The sequence below is a fragment of the Coregonus lavaretus genome (assembly GCF_964263955.1).
Source record: "Coregonus lavaretus genome assembly, chromosome: 27".
Taxonomy (NCBI): domain Eukaryota; kingdom Metazoa; phylum Chordata; class Actinopteri; order Salmoniformes; family Salmonidae; genus Coregonus; species Coregonus lavaretus.
In genome coordinates this window covers 25,221,669-25,239,976 of record NC_140014.1, presented here as the reverse complement: position 1 = coordinate 25,239,976, position 18,308 = coordinate 25,221,669, and the positions used below count along the sequence as shown (strand labels likewise).

General features: G+C 46.4%; 1 protein-coding gene across 1 annotated transcript in view; it reads left to right on the top strand.

Annotated features, from left to right (window-relative positions):
• The window catches only part of LOC311102772 (protein jagged-2-like), a 36,795-nt gene extending 33,463 nt beyond the window's left edge, over positions 1-3,332 (top strand). The window contains exons 20-24 of the mRNA XM_084144174.1: positions 93-208; positions 338-595; positions 781-912; positions 1,759-1,918; positions 2,037-3,332. Coding sequence (XP_084000300.1) covers positions 93-208; positions 338-595; positions 781-912; positions 1,759-1,918; positions 2,037-2,542 — 1,172 coding nt within the window. The 3' untranslated portion in view covers positions 2,543-3,332. The remainder of the gene's footprint in view (positions 1-92; positions 209-337; positions 596-780; positions 913-1,758; positions 1,919-2,036) is intronic.
• The last annotated feature ends 14,976 nt before the right edge of the window (positions 3,333-18,308 follow it).

Below are 18,308 nucleotides of genomic sequence, written 5' to 3'. Positions count from 1 at the left end.
CCATTGACCTCGTGCGTGGTAGGAAGAGTTTCTAAGGGCTGGGCCTGATATTGCCTTAGTCCTAACTCTGCTCCTCTCTCTTCCCTCTGCAGTCATAGGGATCGGGAAGGCCTGTCGTTATTCCGGCCTGCAGTTCCCTCACGGCAGTCGATGGGAGGAGGAGTGTAATACCTGCCAGTGTGTCAACGGCAGTGTGTACTGTTCTAAGGTGAGACTTGCATGGTTTTATTACACACAGTGAAGCTGTGTGTGTGTGTGTGCAAGCTGCCTCTCTGACCTCTCTCTCTCTCTCTGTGTGTGTGTGTGTGTGTGTGTGTGTGTGTATGTGTGTGTACAGGTGCAGTGTGGCCGACGGCCCTGTCTGCTCCATAGAGGTGCTTCCGGTCCAGACAGCAGTGCCCCTTGTCCTGGAGGACAGGAGTGTGTAGAACACCAATTCCTCACCTGCTTCGCCCCGCCCTGCCACCAGTGGGGCGTGTGTTCCACCCCTGACCCCCCACCGCCCCTCCACACTCAGTGTGAACCCAACAGTGGTTACTTGGACAACAGCTGTGCCCGCATCACACTCATCTTCAACAGAGACAAAGTTCCACAGGTGAGTGTACAACATCATTATCTGACTAACATTAAGTAAGATATTTAATTAAAAAAATATATACAATTCTATTTGCATATTTGATTATTGACTTAGTTTTACTAGACTTGAATCTCCGACCACACCTTCCCCGTACTCTGCCAGAGAATTAAAGTGAATAGAGTGTGTGTGTGTGCTGATCAAAGGGTACCACTGTGGAGAACATCTGTTCGGAGCTGAGGTACCTTCCCATCACCCAGACCCTGGCTAAGGAACACACGCTCCTCATTCTCTGTGACCTGTCCTACTCCAACAGTGGCGCTGTGGAGGTTGCCATGGTGAGTGCCTCTCTCTCTCTCTCGCCGTGGCCACCCAGGCTCCTCTCCAGTAAGACATGGGAAATCAGGCACTACAGGGCACTAAACCCTTAATGGAGGGGATTAGGCCTTTCCTTGTGACGTAGTCATGTTTGGGGACATACAGGAAAAGGAGTGGTGTGTCTGATGTCCTTGTAGCTTTGTACTGAGTTGAATAATTAAACTCCATAGACCCTCTAAAGGCTTACAGTGATGTTAGTTGTGCTTTGTTAGACAATTATGAAATAGTCTTAACTCAACATGATCATGAAGTCGTATTATTTCAACCTAATATGAGTCTTGTGTTGTGGATCTGGGTTTGGCAGAGTTGTCCCATCCAGCTGACTCTATGTATCTGTATCAATACAGATGTTTTATGGAGACCCAGAAACTGTGTGTTCTCAGTAAGAGGCCACAGTAGTCCACTCTGAAGCCCAGAGGCTGTTAGATGTCAGAATGGGGTGAGGGGCTGTGTGTCACAGTTGTGTGTGTGTGTGTGAATGAGCAGCTGCTTTCCCAGAGAGAAGAAAGAGGAGTGTTGCTGACTGACTGACTGACTCTCTTATTATTCTTCACACTGACTGGCTGGCTGGCCAGGGAGCACCAGAGAGCCACAGCTGGCCTGTTCTCCATTGTTCATCCTAATTAAAGTGCACAGCATCCAGCTAATCTCCCTCTGCTCCCCCTGGACTCTCTGGTCCACTTATTAGGCAATTAACTAGACCTGCTTTGTGCTCTACGGGGGTGCATGTGAGAAGTTAGGACTAGGACTCCCTCTCTCCTGTTGTGTTGACTCACCATTTCCCCATCTCTCTCCCTCTTCTCCAGTCGTATGATCAGGATGGTCAGGAGCGGGATGGAGACCATGGTCAGATCCAAGAGGCTGCCAGTGCCATCATCGGTGCCCTGTCCAAACGACACAACAGCACCGTCATGCTGGCCGTGGTGGAGGTCAAAGTGGAGACACAGGTCATGCCCCAGTCTGTGGGTGAGTAACTGGACTCGACTTGGTTTAACTGTATGCATGTTTTTATACTGGGCTTTCGATTAGGTAGCATTACAGTACATGACAGTAAAGTTTAATTTAATGGTCTTTCTGTCTCCAGACTACCTGGTTCCAGTCCTGTGTGTGGTGTTCAGTGTGCTGTGGATCTTCTGCATCGTGGTGTGTGTGTGGTGGACCCGTAAGAGGAAGAAAGAGCGTGAGAGAGAGTCTGCAGCGGAGGACAGCACTGTCAACAACCAGCTGGAGCCGCTGAGGGTCATCTTGCCACAGCACAAAGACAACCTAGACAAAGACATTCAGTACGAATGCAAGAAACTCATGAGCCCTCCAGACCGGACGTGTGACGGGGCTGAGGAAGAGGAGGAGGAGGACGGCGAGGAGGAGGAGCTGAGGAGGGGAGGGATGGAGCTAGACAAGTGCTCCACACAAAAGTGCTCCTTGGCAGGAGTGCAGGACAGAGTGATGGGCAAAGGGGGGGTGATCTGTACGATGCGTAGCGCCCCTGTCAAACCCCCCCACCGGACAGCGTACAGCCCCAAAGACAACCGGTGTAAAAACCTCAACGCTGCCAACTTCAGTGTGGATGTCAAAGATAATTATGTATGAGCTCGGCCTAGAGGTGGGACCTCTCAAACTAAAGATGACTTCTCCATCTAATAGAAAAACACAAGCACCAATAGTAAAGATTTCAGACATGTTTTACATTTCATTTGACTTTATTCTCTGTCTGCAACATGGAGGCTTCTTATTTACTAAAAGCATTGCAAAAGAACATTTCAGCAACAAAAAGAGACCTGAATTTGTTTCTTTTTTTTGTTTACAAATTGTTGCTCCCTTTAAAGGAGAGACCTTTTTTTCACAGCGTGTCACTGAGAAAATTGTGTATCATGTGACTTTGGCGAGAGCACTGCCATTGGAGGACTATGGAGAGTCCATTGAATGGCAGCTGTCGTTGCACTACTACATTACTACTAGTGCATTTAGTCCATATCTGCCTTAACCCGCACTGTGGGCATTTTCTTTGTTCTCTTGGTATAATAATGTCATTAGTATAAGTAAAATTATGTAAAAGATTATATATAAGACCGTTCGAAAGCTATAAGCAGTGTAACACCTGACATCAGCATTAGTTTATAAACATAAACATATTTTCCATGACATGTCAATGCTTCTAAAGACCTTAGGTATATCCCTTTAACATGCCTTTTACTTCATCATTTCCTTCAGCCCTTCTTTTATCATTTCATCTTATTCAAAGAATTGATCCAGAACTTAACAATTCATACAGTGGGGAAAAAAAGTATTTAGTCAGCCACCAATTGTGCAAGTTCTCCCACTTAAAAATATGAGAGAGGCCTGTAATTTTCATCATAGGTACACGCCAACTATAACAGACAAATTGAGGAAAAAAAATCCAGAAAATCACATTGTAGGATTTTTAATGAATTTATTTGCAAATTATGGTGGAAAATAAGTATTTGGTCAATAACAAAAGTTTCTCAATACTTTGTTATATACCCTTTGTTGGCAATGACACAGGTCAAACGTTTTCTGTAAGTCTTCACAAGGTTTTCACACACTGTTACTGGTATTTTGGCCCATTCCTCCATGCAGATCTCCTCTTGAGCAGTGATGTTTTGGGGCTGTCGCTGGGCAACACGGACTTTCAACTCCCTCCAAAGATTTTCTATGGGGTTGAGATCTGGAGACTGGCTAGGCCACTCCAGGACCTTGAAATGCTTCTTACGAAGCCACTCCTTCGTTGCCCGGGCGGTGTGTTTGGGATCATTGTCATGCTGAAAGACCCAGCCACGTTTCATCTTCAATGCCCTTGCTGATGGAAGGAGGTTTTCACTCAAAATCTCACGATACATGGCCCCATTCATTCTTTCCTTTACACGGATCAGTCGTCCTGGTCCCTTTGCAGAAAAACAGCCCCAAAGCATGATGTTTCCACCCCCATGCTTCACAGTAGGTATGGTGTTCTTTGGATGCAACTCAGCATTCTTTGTCCTCCAAACACGACGAGTTGAGTTTTTACCAAAAAGTTCTATTTTGGTTTCATCTGACCATATGACATTCTCCCAATCCTCTTCTGGATCATCCAAATGCACTCTAGCAAACTTCAGACGGGCCTGGACATGTACTGGCTTAAGCAGGGGGACACGTCTGGCACTGCAGGATTTGAGTCCCTGGCGGCGTAGTGTGTTACTGATGGTAGGCTTTGTTACTTTGGTCCCAGCTCTCTGCAGGTCATTCACTAGGTCCCCCCGTGTGGTTCTGGGATTTTTGCTCACCGTTCTTGTGATCATTTTGACCCCACGGGGTGAGATCTTGCGTGGAGCCCCAGATCTAGGGAGATTATCAGTGGTCTTGTATGTCTTCCATTTCCTAATAATTGCTCCCACAGTTGATTTCTTCAAACCAAGCTGCTTACCTATTGCAGATTCAGTCTTCCCAGCCTGGTGCAGGTCTACAATTTTGTTTCTGGTGTCCTTTGACAGCTCTTTGGTCTTGGCCATAGTGGAGTTTGGAGTGTGACTGTTTGAGGTTGTGGACAGGTGTCTTTTATACTGATAACAAGTTCAAACAGGTGCCATTAATACAGGTAACGAGTGGAGGACAGAGGAGCCTCTTAAAGAAGAAGTTACAGGTCTGTGAGAGCCGGAAATCTTGCTTGTTTGTAGGTGACCAAATACTTATTTTCCACCATAATTTGCAAATAAATTCATTAAAAATCCTACAATGTGATTTTCTGGATTTTTTTTTCTCAATTTGATTCTCAACCTATGATGAGAATTACAGGCCTCTCTCATCTTTTTAAGTGGGAGAACTTGCACAATTGGTGGCTGACTAAATACTTTTTTTCCCCACTGTATAAAGGGAAAATATGTCCTTTCACAACTCTTCATATCACCATAAAGGTGTTTCTTTGAACAATGTATATATGTAAATATAAAAATGGCTGTGTATATTTGAATTTAGTAACTTAAGTGATCCTTTTTATTATAGTTATTCGAAAGAATAAGATTGTTAATGTTTTGTTGGTTTTTTATTGTGTCATTCCGTTTTATTAGTGTCTGTTGACACAGGCCAGGTTTTATACAGATTTATGGACAATATCCAGGGTCCCACTTAATCACAAAAGCATTGACAGAAACAAATTATTATAAGTGCTTGTTTGTTTTGCTTTATGATTTTATTATGTTCCAACACTTCAAATTGTCAGTAAGCACAGTTGTTAGTTCTAGTTCTAGGCTTGTCCGCTGCTTAAGTCGGAGCTATCGGTTGGGAGTTTCCCTAGTGAATGCTGGTTCACCATCTCCCATTCACTATGCTACAGTATGTGAACGTTAGAATGTCCTATTATAATGCAGGGGTCAGAGGAGGCTGGTGGGTGGAGCTATAGGAGGACGGGCTCATTATAATGGCTGGACTGGAATTAATGGAACGGTATTAAACATGTGGAAACCACGTTTGACTTCCAGCCATTACAATGAGCCCGTCCTCCTATAGCTCCTCCCACCAGCCTCCTCTGGCATGGGGTGTACCAATACATGGATGGTTTGTGTTGATCTGATACAGAAGCAGTGCTAGCAGGCTCTTATCATCGTGATTTGGGTCGGAATCAGGAGTAACTACAATTCAATTCAAGGCCATGATCAGAGCAATCCAGTGGTTTAATCTTTGTCTGGGCATGAGCACTCAGTTACCCAGCCCTGCAGTGGTGCATTGGATTTCTGCTTTCAATACTGGTCTAATGAAGGGAACAAGTTTTATTATTGTTGTTGTTGTTGTTGTTGTGGTTGTCCAGTGTTTGTATTGTATTCTGTTTCTGCACTAAGAAAGAGGAAGAGAACCAATTGAGCATTACCTCAGCGGTGGTAGTGAAAATGATTTTTGTTGTTCTTTACAGTTTAATATTGTTATTCTCTGACAAGAATTGTGTTTTCTATTTTTTGATGATGCAAAAAGAAAATAATTCAAATCATTACCCATATCAAGTCAGCAGAATCCCACTAGCCCCAGAGAATGGGCTGAATGTGCAGAACATTGTAATTATTTTGTACAAAAGAGCAGTCGGGTCTTGGTTTGTTAGTGGAATTTTTGTTTTTTCTTAGAACAATCCAATTATTTATTAAAGTATTTTATACCAATATCTTTGTTTTGTCCTGTCTGTAGCATTGGAATTTGAACTTGTCACATTTCATTAATCTAGTAAACACAACATAATTCACATCGCTTCTTATCTTACCTCATCAGCATAGCAGGTATTTATAGGGTAGTGTTTATAGTGTTACCTCATTAGCATAGCAGGTATTTACTGTATATGGTAATTATTATAAAGTTACCTCATCAGCATAGCAGATATTTACTGTATATGGTAGTGTTTATAATGTTACCTCATCAGCATAGCAGATATTTACTGTATATGGTAGTGTTTATAATGTTACCTCATCAGCATAGCAGATATTTACTGTATATGGTAGTGTTTATAATGTTACCTTGTCAGCATAGCAGATATTTATATGGTTGTGTCATAATATTACCTCGTCAGCATTGTAACACCCTGGCTCTGGGACTCTATATGTTGAGCCAGGGTGTGTTCTTTCATTGTGGTGTATTTCTATGTTGGGAGTTCTAGGTTGTTTATTTCTATGTTGGCCTGAGTGACTCCCAATCAGAGGCAACGAGTGTCAGCTGTGGCTGGTTGTCTCTGATTGGGAGCCATATTTAAACTGTCTGTTTTTCCCTTTGTGTTTGTGGGTTCTTGTTCCGTGTTGGTCTATGTTACCTAGGACGTTACGAGTCGTTTGTTGTGTTTGTTTACTGTCCGTGTTTATCGCTAATGATAAATAAACATGTTCGTTCATCACGCGGCGCCTTGGTCCTCCTCTCTTAACGACGATCGTGACAGAAGAACCCACCATACAAGGACCAAGCAGCGTGTCCAGGAGCAGGCAGATTGGACATGGGAGGAAGCGCCGGGAAAGGAGATGGAGAGGTTGGCGATGGCCCAGGTGGGCAAATCGTGGTCCTGGGAGGACATGCTCGGGGGCAAAGGGCCATGGGCTAGGATTAAGGCCCTGGCGAGAGAGGAGCAGTGGCGTCAGCAGTGTCATCGTCGGACGGACGAGAGGCAACCCCAAAAATTTTTTAGGGGGGGGCACACGGCATGGGCGGCTGGGCAGCAGGAGGCTGCCACAGGGCAATTTGGAGAGGAGGCCACCGGGTTTTGGGGGCCAGAAGGCAGGTTGGCGGAGCCTGGATGGAGAGCAGAGCCAACTCCCCGTACTCAGGCATGGCAGCATGAGACTGGGCAGGTTCCGCGGTATGCGGAGCTGCACACTGTGCCACGAGTGGTCCGGCATAGTCCGGTACGTCCTGTGCGAGCACCCCGCACGTGTTGTGCGAAGGTGGGCATGCAGCCAGGACGGAGTGTGCCGGCTCAGCGCTCGTGGCCTCCAGTGCCTCTCCTCGGTCCCGGATATCCTGCGCCAGTGTCACGTGCTGTTATGCCAGTACGGGTACACAGCCCTGTATGTCCTGTGCTGATGCCTCACACAGAGTGTGTGAAGGTAGGCATTCAGCCAGGACGGGTTGTGGCAGCTCTTCACTCCAGGTCTCCTATCCGTCTCCACAGCCCGGTCCGGCCTGTCCCTGCTCCTCGCACCAAGCCTACGGTGTGCGTCGCCAGTCCGGTCCGGCCTGTCCCTGCTCCTCGCACCAAGCCTACGGTGTGCGTCGCCAGCCCGGTCCGGCCTGTCCCTGCTCCTCGCACCAAGCCTACGGTGTGCGTCGCCAGTCCGGTCCGGCCTGTCCCTGCTCCTCGCACCAAGCCTACGGTGTGCGTCGCCAGCCCGGTCCGGCCTGTCCCTGCTCCTCGCACCAAGCCTACGGTGTGCGTCGCCAGTCCGGTCCGGCCTGTCCCTGCTCCACGCACCAGGCCAGAGGTGCGCATCGTCAGCCCGGTCCGGCCCGTTGCTGCTCCACGCACCAAGCCAGGGGTGCGCATCGTCAGCCCGGTCCGGCCCGTTCCTACTCCACGCACCAAGCCAGGGGTGCGCATCGTCAGCCCGGTCCGGCCCGTTCCTACTCCACGCACCAAGCCAGGGGTGCGCATCGTCAGCCCGGTCCGGCCCGTTCCTACTCCACGCACCAAGCCAGGGGTGCGCATCGTCAGCCCGGTCCGGCCCGTTCCTACTCCACGCACCAAGCCAGGGGTGCGCGTCGTCAGTCCCGCACAACCCGTGCCTGGGTCACCGGTGCCTGGTAAGGTACCGGTCAACTGCTCCACTACGGAGCTGAAGCTAACCGCTCCTGCTAAGTCCAGTTCAGCTCCAGCCAGCGGGGCCAGACCGGACCAGGGGCGCTATGGGGGGTTTATTGGAGGGTGGTGGGCAAGACCGGAGCCAGAACCGCCGCCGAGGAGGAATGCCCACCCAGCCCTCCCCTGTTTTGCTCCAGTTGAGGCGCGGTCGCAGTCCGCGCCTTTAGGGGGGGGTACTGTAACACCCTGGCTCTGGGACTCTATATGTTGAGCCAGGGTGTGTTCTTTCATTGTGGTGTATTTCTATGTTGGGAGTTCTAGGTTGTTTATTTCTATGTTGGCCTGAGTGACTCCCAATCAGAGGCAACGAGTGTCAGCTGTGGCTGGTTGTCTCTGATTGGGAGCCATATTTAAACTGTCTGTTTTTCCCTTTGTGTTTGTAGGTTCTTGTTCCGTGTTGGTCTATGTTACCTAGGACGTTACGAGTCGTTTTTTGTTTACTGTCCGTGTTTATCGCTAATGATAAATAAACATGTTCGTTCATCACGCTGCGCCTTGGTCCTCCTCTCTTAACGACGATCGTGACAAGCATAGGGTCACGTCTCTCCTCTTCCTTTACTGTTAGCAAGCATGCGGAATGTCATTCACCTATTAACTTCAGCCTGTGAGTATGGCACTCTAAGGCAATTCCAGCATGCTTGATGATTAACCTATGGGCTCACTCGTGCAATAATCACTTTCCTTTCTTTCAACCAATGGGCATAAATCTAGGGAAGTATTCATATGTCAACTCAAAACCTTGTGTCTCCCACTTGCTGTTTTGCAGCTACAGTCTTCCAACAACCTTCCACTTTCCCACCACCACCAGCTGCCCCACATAGAGCAATCTGTCATCAGCATCTGGCTCCGAGGAGCATACCTTGGAGATGAGGCCTACCCCAAACTATTCAATACAATTCCATATTGCATTCAGTCTCTGTTGTCATTCAGTTAAGCCTGTACTCAATTGATTTTGATTTGACGTGTTTTCACTTTATCAATGGAGCTGAATCTGCTCTTTCTATAGGATTCATCTTTCTGTAGCTGATTGGCTATCTATCTACAGACGCCCATTCAGAACCACCAATAAGGTAAGTCCCTTGCATGCATTCATCTGCCCTAATGATTTACATTAGTAACATAAACTACATGATGGCAGTAACGCAGCTGCATAGGGACTCTGCAATGCTCCATGGTTTGATATGTTGTGTTCTGTGATCGTTAACCCATCAGTCGTCTGGGAAGAATGGGAAACGTATGGAATCCAGGATCAGATATCAGTTAAGTCACATGTGTACAGCACAGGATCACTTACCTACTTGGTAGTACAATAAAGTAGAGAGAGAGAGGAGAGGGGGGAGGAGAGGAGGAGCCAATGGCACCCAGTAAATGTCACTGTACCGTATGTGTTCCTAGCATTCAGAATGTAAGCCAACACCAGATTCCACGAGTTACTGGCTACGGTCAAGGGTATCTGTCAAAGACAGGTTACCCTCCTCCGCTCCACATAGTATCACACTGTTTTAGCTGTGATTGTAACAATACTGAATGTTACTAGGAGCTGGGTGTGTGAGAGAAGAATATGTGAACTGTAGGCGAAAACTAAATTTTACGCAGAGTGGTGCCAGGAAAATAACCTCTCCCTCAACATCAACAAAACGAAGGAGCTGATTGTGGACTTCAGGAGACAGCAGAGGGAGCACACCCCCATCCACATCCACATCGACGGGGCCACAGTGGAGAAGGTGAAAAGCTTCAAGTTCCTCGGCGTACACATCACTGACAATCTGAAATGGTCTACCCACACAGACAGTGTGGTGAAGAAGGCAAAACAGCGCATCTTCAACCTCAGGAGGCTGAAGACATTCTGCTTGGCCACTAAGACCCTCACAAACATTTACAGATGCACCATTGAGAGCATCCTGTCGGGCTGTGTCACTGCCTGGTACGGCAACTGCACCGACCGCAACCGCAGGGCTCTCCAGAGGGTGGTGCGGTCAGCCCAACGCATCACCAGGAGCACACTGCCTGCGCTTCAGGACATCTACAGCACCAGGTATCACAGGAAGGCCAAGAAGATCATCAAGGACATCAACCACCCCGAGCCATTGCCTGTTCACCCCACTATCATCCAGAAGGCGAGGTCAGTACAGGTGCATCAAGTCTTGGACCAAGAGACTGAAAAACATCTTAGATCTCAAGGCCATCAGACTGTTAAATAGCCATCACAAGCCGGCCTCCGCCTAGTACCCTGCCCTGAACTTAGTCACTGTCACTAGCCGGTTACTCATCCCTGCACCTTAGAGGCTGCTGCCCTATGTACCTTGACATGGAACACTGGTCACTTTAATAATGGAACACTGGTCACTTTAATAATGTTTACATACTGTTTTACCCATTTCATATGTATATACTGTATTCTAGTCAAGGCCATCTATTCAACTATCGCTGTACATACAGTATACTATCCTATCCTACGTATTCTTCAGATATACTATATATTCTATCCACATACTGTCCATAATGTCTATACATCCAATCACATATACTGTGTATATATATATATATATATATATATATATAGATTTATACTCTGGACACCCAACATTGCTTGTCCTAATATTTCTATATTTCTTAATTCCATTATTTTACTTTTAGATTAGTGTGTATTGTTAGATATTATTGCACTGTTGGAGCTAGGAACACAAGCATTTCACTACACCATCAATAACATTTGGTAAATATGTTTATGCGACCAATAAAATTTGATTTGATAATTTTCATTGTCATTCCAATTCTGGTGTATGTGATGATTATCTGACTTTTCAAATGTGAAGACTGCAGCTGAGCTATATCCTTTCTCACAAAAACAGCCCATCAGATGACTGGCCTCTAATTGTGTTCTGATGTCAGTTAGTTCAATGATTAACACAGAGCTGTAGCCAAAATGTGATGGATCATCTGGTCTGTTCAAAGTTTAACCAGCCTCCTAACCTCCTCACAGTGTCACTCTACCGGATAATCTGTTGGGGAGGAAGATGCATCTGTTGGAAAATGGACTGCCCATTCCAGGATCTCCTAGGATCCCATGAGTGAGGGGTCTCCACATGAGGTAAACACAGTGGTGGTAGTGATTGTGGTGTGTCCAAAATGGTACCCTCTTCTCGAAATGGCACCCTCTTCCCCATGAATAGCAAACCCAGGTCAGTAATAGAATGATGCAGGGTAATGTAGTGACCACATCAGCTAAACACATGGGACTGGGTCAGTAGTAGACTAACCCAGGGTAGCGTAGTGAGGGCTAGCCCAGTGCCAGTGTATCTCATGCAGCACCAGAGTAGCCAAGGTATTCTCTCACCTGCTGACTTGCTGTTGCTGCTTTTAAACACAATGACCCAGATACACGGGCGTGAACCCACCCAGGCCTTAATGACTTTACCCGACGATACTCCTCGTAGTAGTCACTCGCTACACACCTATTTTTGCCCAGATCATTGGCACAGATCACAGTCACACACAGGAAGACCGGACGCAGGCAGTCAGGCACGGGATGATGAAACAGAGCTGTTGGACCAGGTCCTCTCACTGTCAATCCTAATGAACACAGTCTCAAATAACATCACCTTAATACCACAAAACGACTGGTTATTGCTTAATGAACAGATCACTATGTTTTTATTGGAGGGATTTCTCAATGGCATCACCAGATTTAGCCTTGAGTAGAGTAGAGTGATAATGGTAGGAATGAAAGTGGAGGGAGGATCCTGGATAGTGTGTACGTAGAGAGAGAAATATGTAGGCCTAATTCCCGAGGATAGTGGGAAAGGAAAAGAGGCAGGGTTCAGTGAGATTCCTCCTCATCTCAGAGGGAGCTGCTGACACACCTTGGTCTGTGCTTGCGGCAGGCCCACGACTCCTCCTGAATCCACATGTTCAAACAGAGATGAAAGCCGTTGTTAGGATGGTGTCAATATGACCGCCTGCCAAGTAAGCCCTACTTAGTGCAATCCCAGATGTTCCTGCCACTGAATATTCTCCCGAGAAATGCAGCGAGGTAGCCTTGGCCAGACCTTTCACATCAAAGTGGGGAGGACTCAAAACAATGAACACTTACAGTCCTCCTGCAGCTCCAGGCTTTTCATGCTGAGAAAAAAACGATCTGTGATTTAGTACAGTAATAAGAGGGTAGGGTCCGTCATCAGAATAGCTGACGTTGATTCATATTTCCTGTGAGAAGGCATTTTTAGTATTTAATTTTTTTAAATTTTAGTCATTTAGCAGACGCTCTTATCCAGAGCGACTTACAGTTAGTGAGTGCATACATTTTTCATACTGCCCCCCCGTGGGAATCGAACCCACAACCCTGGCGTTGCAAGCACCATGCTCTACCAACTGAGCAACAGGAGACAGTACAGTACAGTACAGTACATAAGGCATCCCCTTCCTAATAACTTCATTATCTACGTCAGGGGATGTCAGTCAGTCAGTCCCCCGTCCTGTTAGAAAAACATCTGTATTAAACAACACAACATCTGCCTGGTGAAGCATCTGCCTAACAAAGCCCAGTCTGAGAGCAGTGCTAGGGTTTAGAATTTCTGCATTGGAAAACACGCAGCTCTCACTGACTACTGTAAGTGATCAACTGGCTAGTTTACTTTAAGCACAGTAAACAGTATTAAAAGTTAAATAAAAAAGTAAGTTAGAATGGCATATAACCTTAACAACGCTATAACAGAAAAGTCCACCTGGTCCTGGTTCCAGCCACTTGTTAACCTTATAAAATCACGATCTAAGTGTTTATAACGCAGCCTGCATTTCTTACCCTGAGCTACATCATTACAGACAAGCCCCAACCAATAGAGGAATGCCATAACTCAATATCTTTCTTCATCCCTCATTACCAATGGACTGGATCTTCTTTATGTAAACGTTTTACTGCGACTGGGAGAAGATATATTAGGGTATTTTACCAAGGGGGAAAGTATAGCTATTATGTGATTGTAAAATACAAATAGTGATGCAGATGTGATACACAGTGATACAAATGTATGAGCATTCATTTTGTAAATTATAAACTCGTACATTTTTTACAGTGTTTTGTCAGTACATTTATACATTTAGCTGTTAGCATTTTAGTAAGCATTAGGGTAACACTATTGTATCCATTTCCTAAAAAGCCAAGCAATGTGTGATGGCCCTAAACTGCTTCAGTCCAGACATAGCAAGCTTTTAGTCAGCGCCAGTTCAGTGAACGCTGCACAGACAGCCACCCGGTCGCACAAACATGTTGACCTTCTGACCTCTCTCTCTCTCTCTCTCTCTCTCTCTCTCTCTCTCTCTCTCTCTCTCTCTCTCTCTCTCTCTCTCTCTCTCTCTCTCTCTCTCTCTCTCTCTCTCTCTCTCTCTCTCTCTCTCTCTCTCTCTCTCTCTCTCTCTCTCTCTCTCTCTCTCTCTCTCTCTCTCTCTCTCTCTCTCTCTCAGAGATGGGATGGCCTTACACATGCCATTTGCATGTGCGGTGGCCGGAGTGACCAGTGCCTGAGGGGTTGCCTCAGAACCATCGGATTGACTGAGCTCTGTGTTATCAGTTGGCCAGAGGTGCAACAATAAGGCTTAATGCGTGATTAAGTCCCATATCGCCTGTCATTATGGGAGAGCTAGTCAAGTGTGAGAATGGTGAGGCTCTTTTACAAAACCTGCCCTCTGCTCTTCTGTTCATCTTGTGTCTGTCTCTCTGGGCTTCTCTTTGTCTCACTGCTTTGTCTCCCTCTCTTTCAACACGTTACTTTCACTCTGCAGTAAAGGTGTGGAATCCATATTGCTACTGTCAGAGTACATTTCTGTACATGCTGGACTCTGTTACAGAAGGGATTTAATCAAAACCCACAATCACAGGCAGCAGCTAAAAGTTCATAACTGACAGCATCAAAGGAAGAAGAGGGATGATACAAATCATTAGAATCCACTCCCACATGTTGAGCTTCTGGGTTGGTATTTTAATCAAACGTGTTCTGATTTGCCCATTTGTTTCTATAACCCAGAGAATTCGTGCAGGAGAAAAACCCACAGCATGACAGCATTAACATCTACTAAATCAAAAAGTGAACATAGCCAGAAGATCCATATAGAAAGAGCTTTACAGAAAAGTGACAATACAGTATATTCACAGTCATTATGACCTGTTTTAGGTGGTTCAGAATAAGACTCATTTACATTTTAGTCATTTAGCAGACGCTCTTATCCAGAGCGACTTACAGTTAGTGAGTGCATACATTATTATTATTTAATTTTTTATACTGGCCCCCCATGGGAATCAAACCCACAACCCTGGCGTTGCAAACGCCATGCTCTACCAACTGAGCTACATCCCTGCCGGCCATTCCCTCCACTACCCTGGACGACGCTAGGCCAGTTGTGCGCCGCCCCATGGGTCTCCCGGTCGCGGCCGGCTACGACAGAGCCTGGATTCGAACCAGGATCTCTAGTGGCACAGCGATGCAGTGCCTTAGACCACTGCGCCACTCGGGAGTTCATACAGGCACTTGTTTTTTTGACATAAGGCCCACTCTGTGATATTTACAGCCTTTTTTGATCATTTCAATTAAGGAGTGGGCCTTTAAGAAGGAACAATGTATTATGATTATTACGTCAAACAAAGTGTATATGGCTGCTGCGGTATCAGGACATGACATAATTGGTTTGATCACAGCAGCTGCCTAACTCCAGATAGGTTTATGTATAAACATGGATCAACCTGACACATGAACATGACCAGCATTAAAGCAGTTTCCTTTGATGTCCGAAACAAGAAAGGACCTGTGTTTTTCCACCCTGTGAAACCAAAGAACTCTGTGTATTTTGAGAGTCAACTTTCTGCTGATGTCTGACTCTTAGACCTTTGAACCAAACACCTCTCTCTCCATAGGCCTGTTCCCAATATCCCCCAGCCTGGCCCTGGATGGCTAACTTCCTCTAAAAGGGTGGACTCTGCTCTTCAGAAAGGCAAGCTGAGACAAATGAAACATAGTAAGTGACTCCTGTGAACTCACCCCCACAGAGTGTAGTAAGCTACAGAGAAACACTTTGAGACAGGTCATGGCCCTCTTCACCCTGCGGCTCCGGCTCTCTCTAGGACAGTATCAGGGAGGAGACATGTCATCATAGCGCCAGTCCCTGTGTGCTAGGCTAGGCTGGACTCCTAGGCTACTGGCTCGACAGAATAGGCTGGTGAGTTGGACATACTTCAAAAGCAGCTCCAGTCTAAAGATATCCACCTATAAAGATGATGTGTCTGTCTGTCGGGGGGAAGGTGTGAATCCCAGCTGTTTTACAGGTTCAGCAGCAGAATGATGGACAACACTGGCCTTTGACAGGCTGGACATCCTTTCACAAGCTGGACATCCTTCCTTTCACTCCCTGTCTCCCCCTAAACCAGGGGTGTCAAACGTACGGCCCGCGGGCCGGATCAGGCCCGCAAACGGGTTTAATCCGGCCCGCGAGATGATTTCAACAAAGTATAAAAATGCGCTGCAATTTTTCAATAAAATAAACTGCTGTTCCAATTGCGTCCACTGGATGGCGCAATAGCAATTGTGTTAAGCAAGCAAACTGTTTATACCGGGCAGAGCAAGTAGGTCAAGCACGTGCAGCCAATGAGCTACTTTGTTTTGCCCGCGATATTTATTACGGCTTCTACTTTTAACATTATGTGCTTTGGCACCCTCATTGCCCCAATATGTCTCTGTCAAAAAAGAGAAAAGTGGACGCAGAGTGCAGAGTGTTCCAAGAAAAATTGTCATCCTATTTATTCACGGAATTGAATGGGAAAGCTGTATGTTTGGTTTGTTCAGAGCATGTTGCAGTGCTGAAAGAATATAACCTTCGTCGCCACTATGTGAGTCTTCATGCCGACAAATATGACAACTTTCAAGGACAGCGGAGATGAGAGAAGGTGAATGAACTGTTGGTGGGTCTGAAGAAACAGCAGTCTGTGTTTACTCACAGCCGAGACATCAGTGACGCTGCAGTGAAAGCTAGCTACCTCATTGCTAATGAAATCGCAGTGGCTTCAAAACCATTTAGTGAGGGTGAATTTGTAAAAACATGCATGATGAAGGCAGCGGAGATTGTGTGCCCTGAAAAGCGGCAGGCTTTTGCAAATATCAGCCTGACAAGAAACACAGTTGCAGACAGGATTTCCGATCTTTCAGTGGATTTGGACAGCCAGTTGAAGCAAAAAGTAAAGTCATTTATTGCGTTTTCGGTTGCAATTGATGAAAGCACGGACATTACAGATGTTGCTGTCACACTCTGGCTCCGGGACTGTGTATTAGAGCCAGGGTTGTATTTCTTTTGGTGGTGTTGGGTATGGGTGTGTTTCATTTGTTTGTGTTTTGTGGTAATTGGTCTGGTGACTCCCAATCGGAGGTAACGAGTGTCAGCTGTCGGCTCGTTATCTCTGATTGGGAGCCATATTTATACTGTGTGTTTTTCACCTTGTGTTTGTGGGTTTTTGTTCCTGTTGTTGCTGTGTTCCAGTGTTCCGTGTTTTTGTCACTGAGGACGTTACGATCGTGTTTTGTTTCGTTTTCGTGTGTGCGCTTCTTTATAATAAAGTATGTACGCTTATCACGCTGCGCCTTGGTCCGCTCATTTTGAAGACGATCGTGACAGTTGCACAACTGGCCATTTTCATCCGCGGAGTTGATGACACATTGACCGTCACCGAGGAGTTCGTGGAGTTGGTGCCGATGACAGATACAACGACAGCAGCTGATATTTTTACCGCAATCGTCGGCGCGCTGGACAGGGTCGGAGTGGACTGGTCCCGCGCTGTCAGCCTGGCTACAGATTACATTACATTTTAGTCATTTAGCAGACGCTCTTAACCAGAGCGACTTACAGGAGCAATTAGGGTTAAGTGCCTTGCTCAAGGGCACATTAACGTCATTTAGCAGACGCTCTTAGCCAGAGCGACTCACAAATTGGTGCGTTCACCCTATAGCCAGTGGGATAACCACTTTACAATTTGGGGGGGGGGGGGGGGGGGGTTAGAAGGAATACTTTATCCTATCCCAGGTATTCCTTAAAGAGGTGGGGTTTCAAATGTCTCCGGAAGGTGGTGAGTGACTCCGCTGTCCTGGCGTCGTGAGGGAGCTTGTTCCACCATTGGGGTGCCAGAGCAGCGAACAGTTTTGACTGGGCTGAGCGGGAGCTATGCTTCCGCAGAGGAAGGGGAGCCAGTAGGCCAGAGGTGGATGAACGCAATGTCCTCGTTTGGGTGTAGGGACTGATCAGAGCCTGAAGGTACAGAGGTGCCGTTCCCCTCACTGCTCCATAGGCAAGCACCATGGTCTGCATGGTGGTGCGCCCTCAATGATCGGGAAAAAAGCAGGCGTTGTGACAAAGTTCAGAGAGAAAGTGCAATCTGCAAATGGAGGACGTGATTTTTTGACTTTTCACTGTATTTTGCACCAGGAGGCTTTGTGTTGCAAGTCATTAAAGATGGATAACGTCATGAAGGTGGTCATCCAAACTGTTAATTTCATCCGATCCAGAAGCCTGAATCACCGTCAGTTTGACAGCCTTCTCAGAGAGAAAGACCACATCTATGGCCTGCCATACCACACTGAGGTAAGATGGTTAAGCCGAGGTGCTGTGCTGAGGCGTTTCTTTGATTTACGAGAAGAAATTGAACAGTTCATGGAAGAAAAGGGCAAACCAGTGTTAGAATTTCATTCCGCAGAATGGATGCAGGACCTTGCATTTATGGTGGATGTTACAGAGCACCTGAATAACTTGAACAAACAGCTGCAAGGGCGCAACAAAGTTGTCACGCAGTATTATGACAGCATACGTTCTTTCAAGTTGAAGCTGTCATTGTGGGAGACGCAACATGCCGGTGGTGATGCAGCTCACTTCCCCTGTCTGAAAAATGTGTGCGCGACCCAACATGTGGCAGACATGAAGCGGTTCAAAGATAAAATAACGGGACTGTTACGGGAGTTTGAGCAACGCTTTCAGATTTATGTTTATATGTTTTTATGTTGATGTGCTATTGTT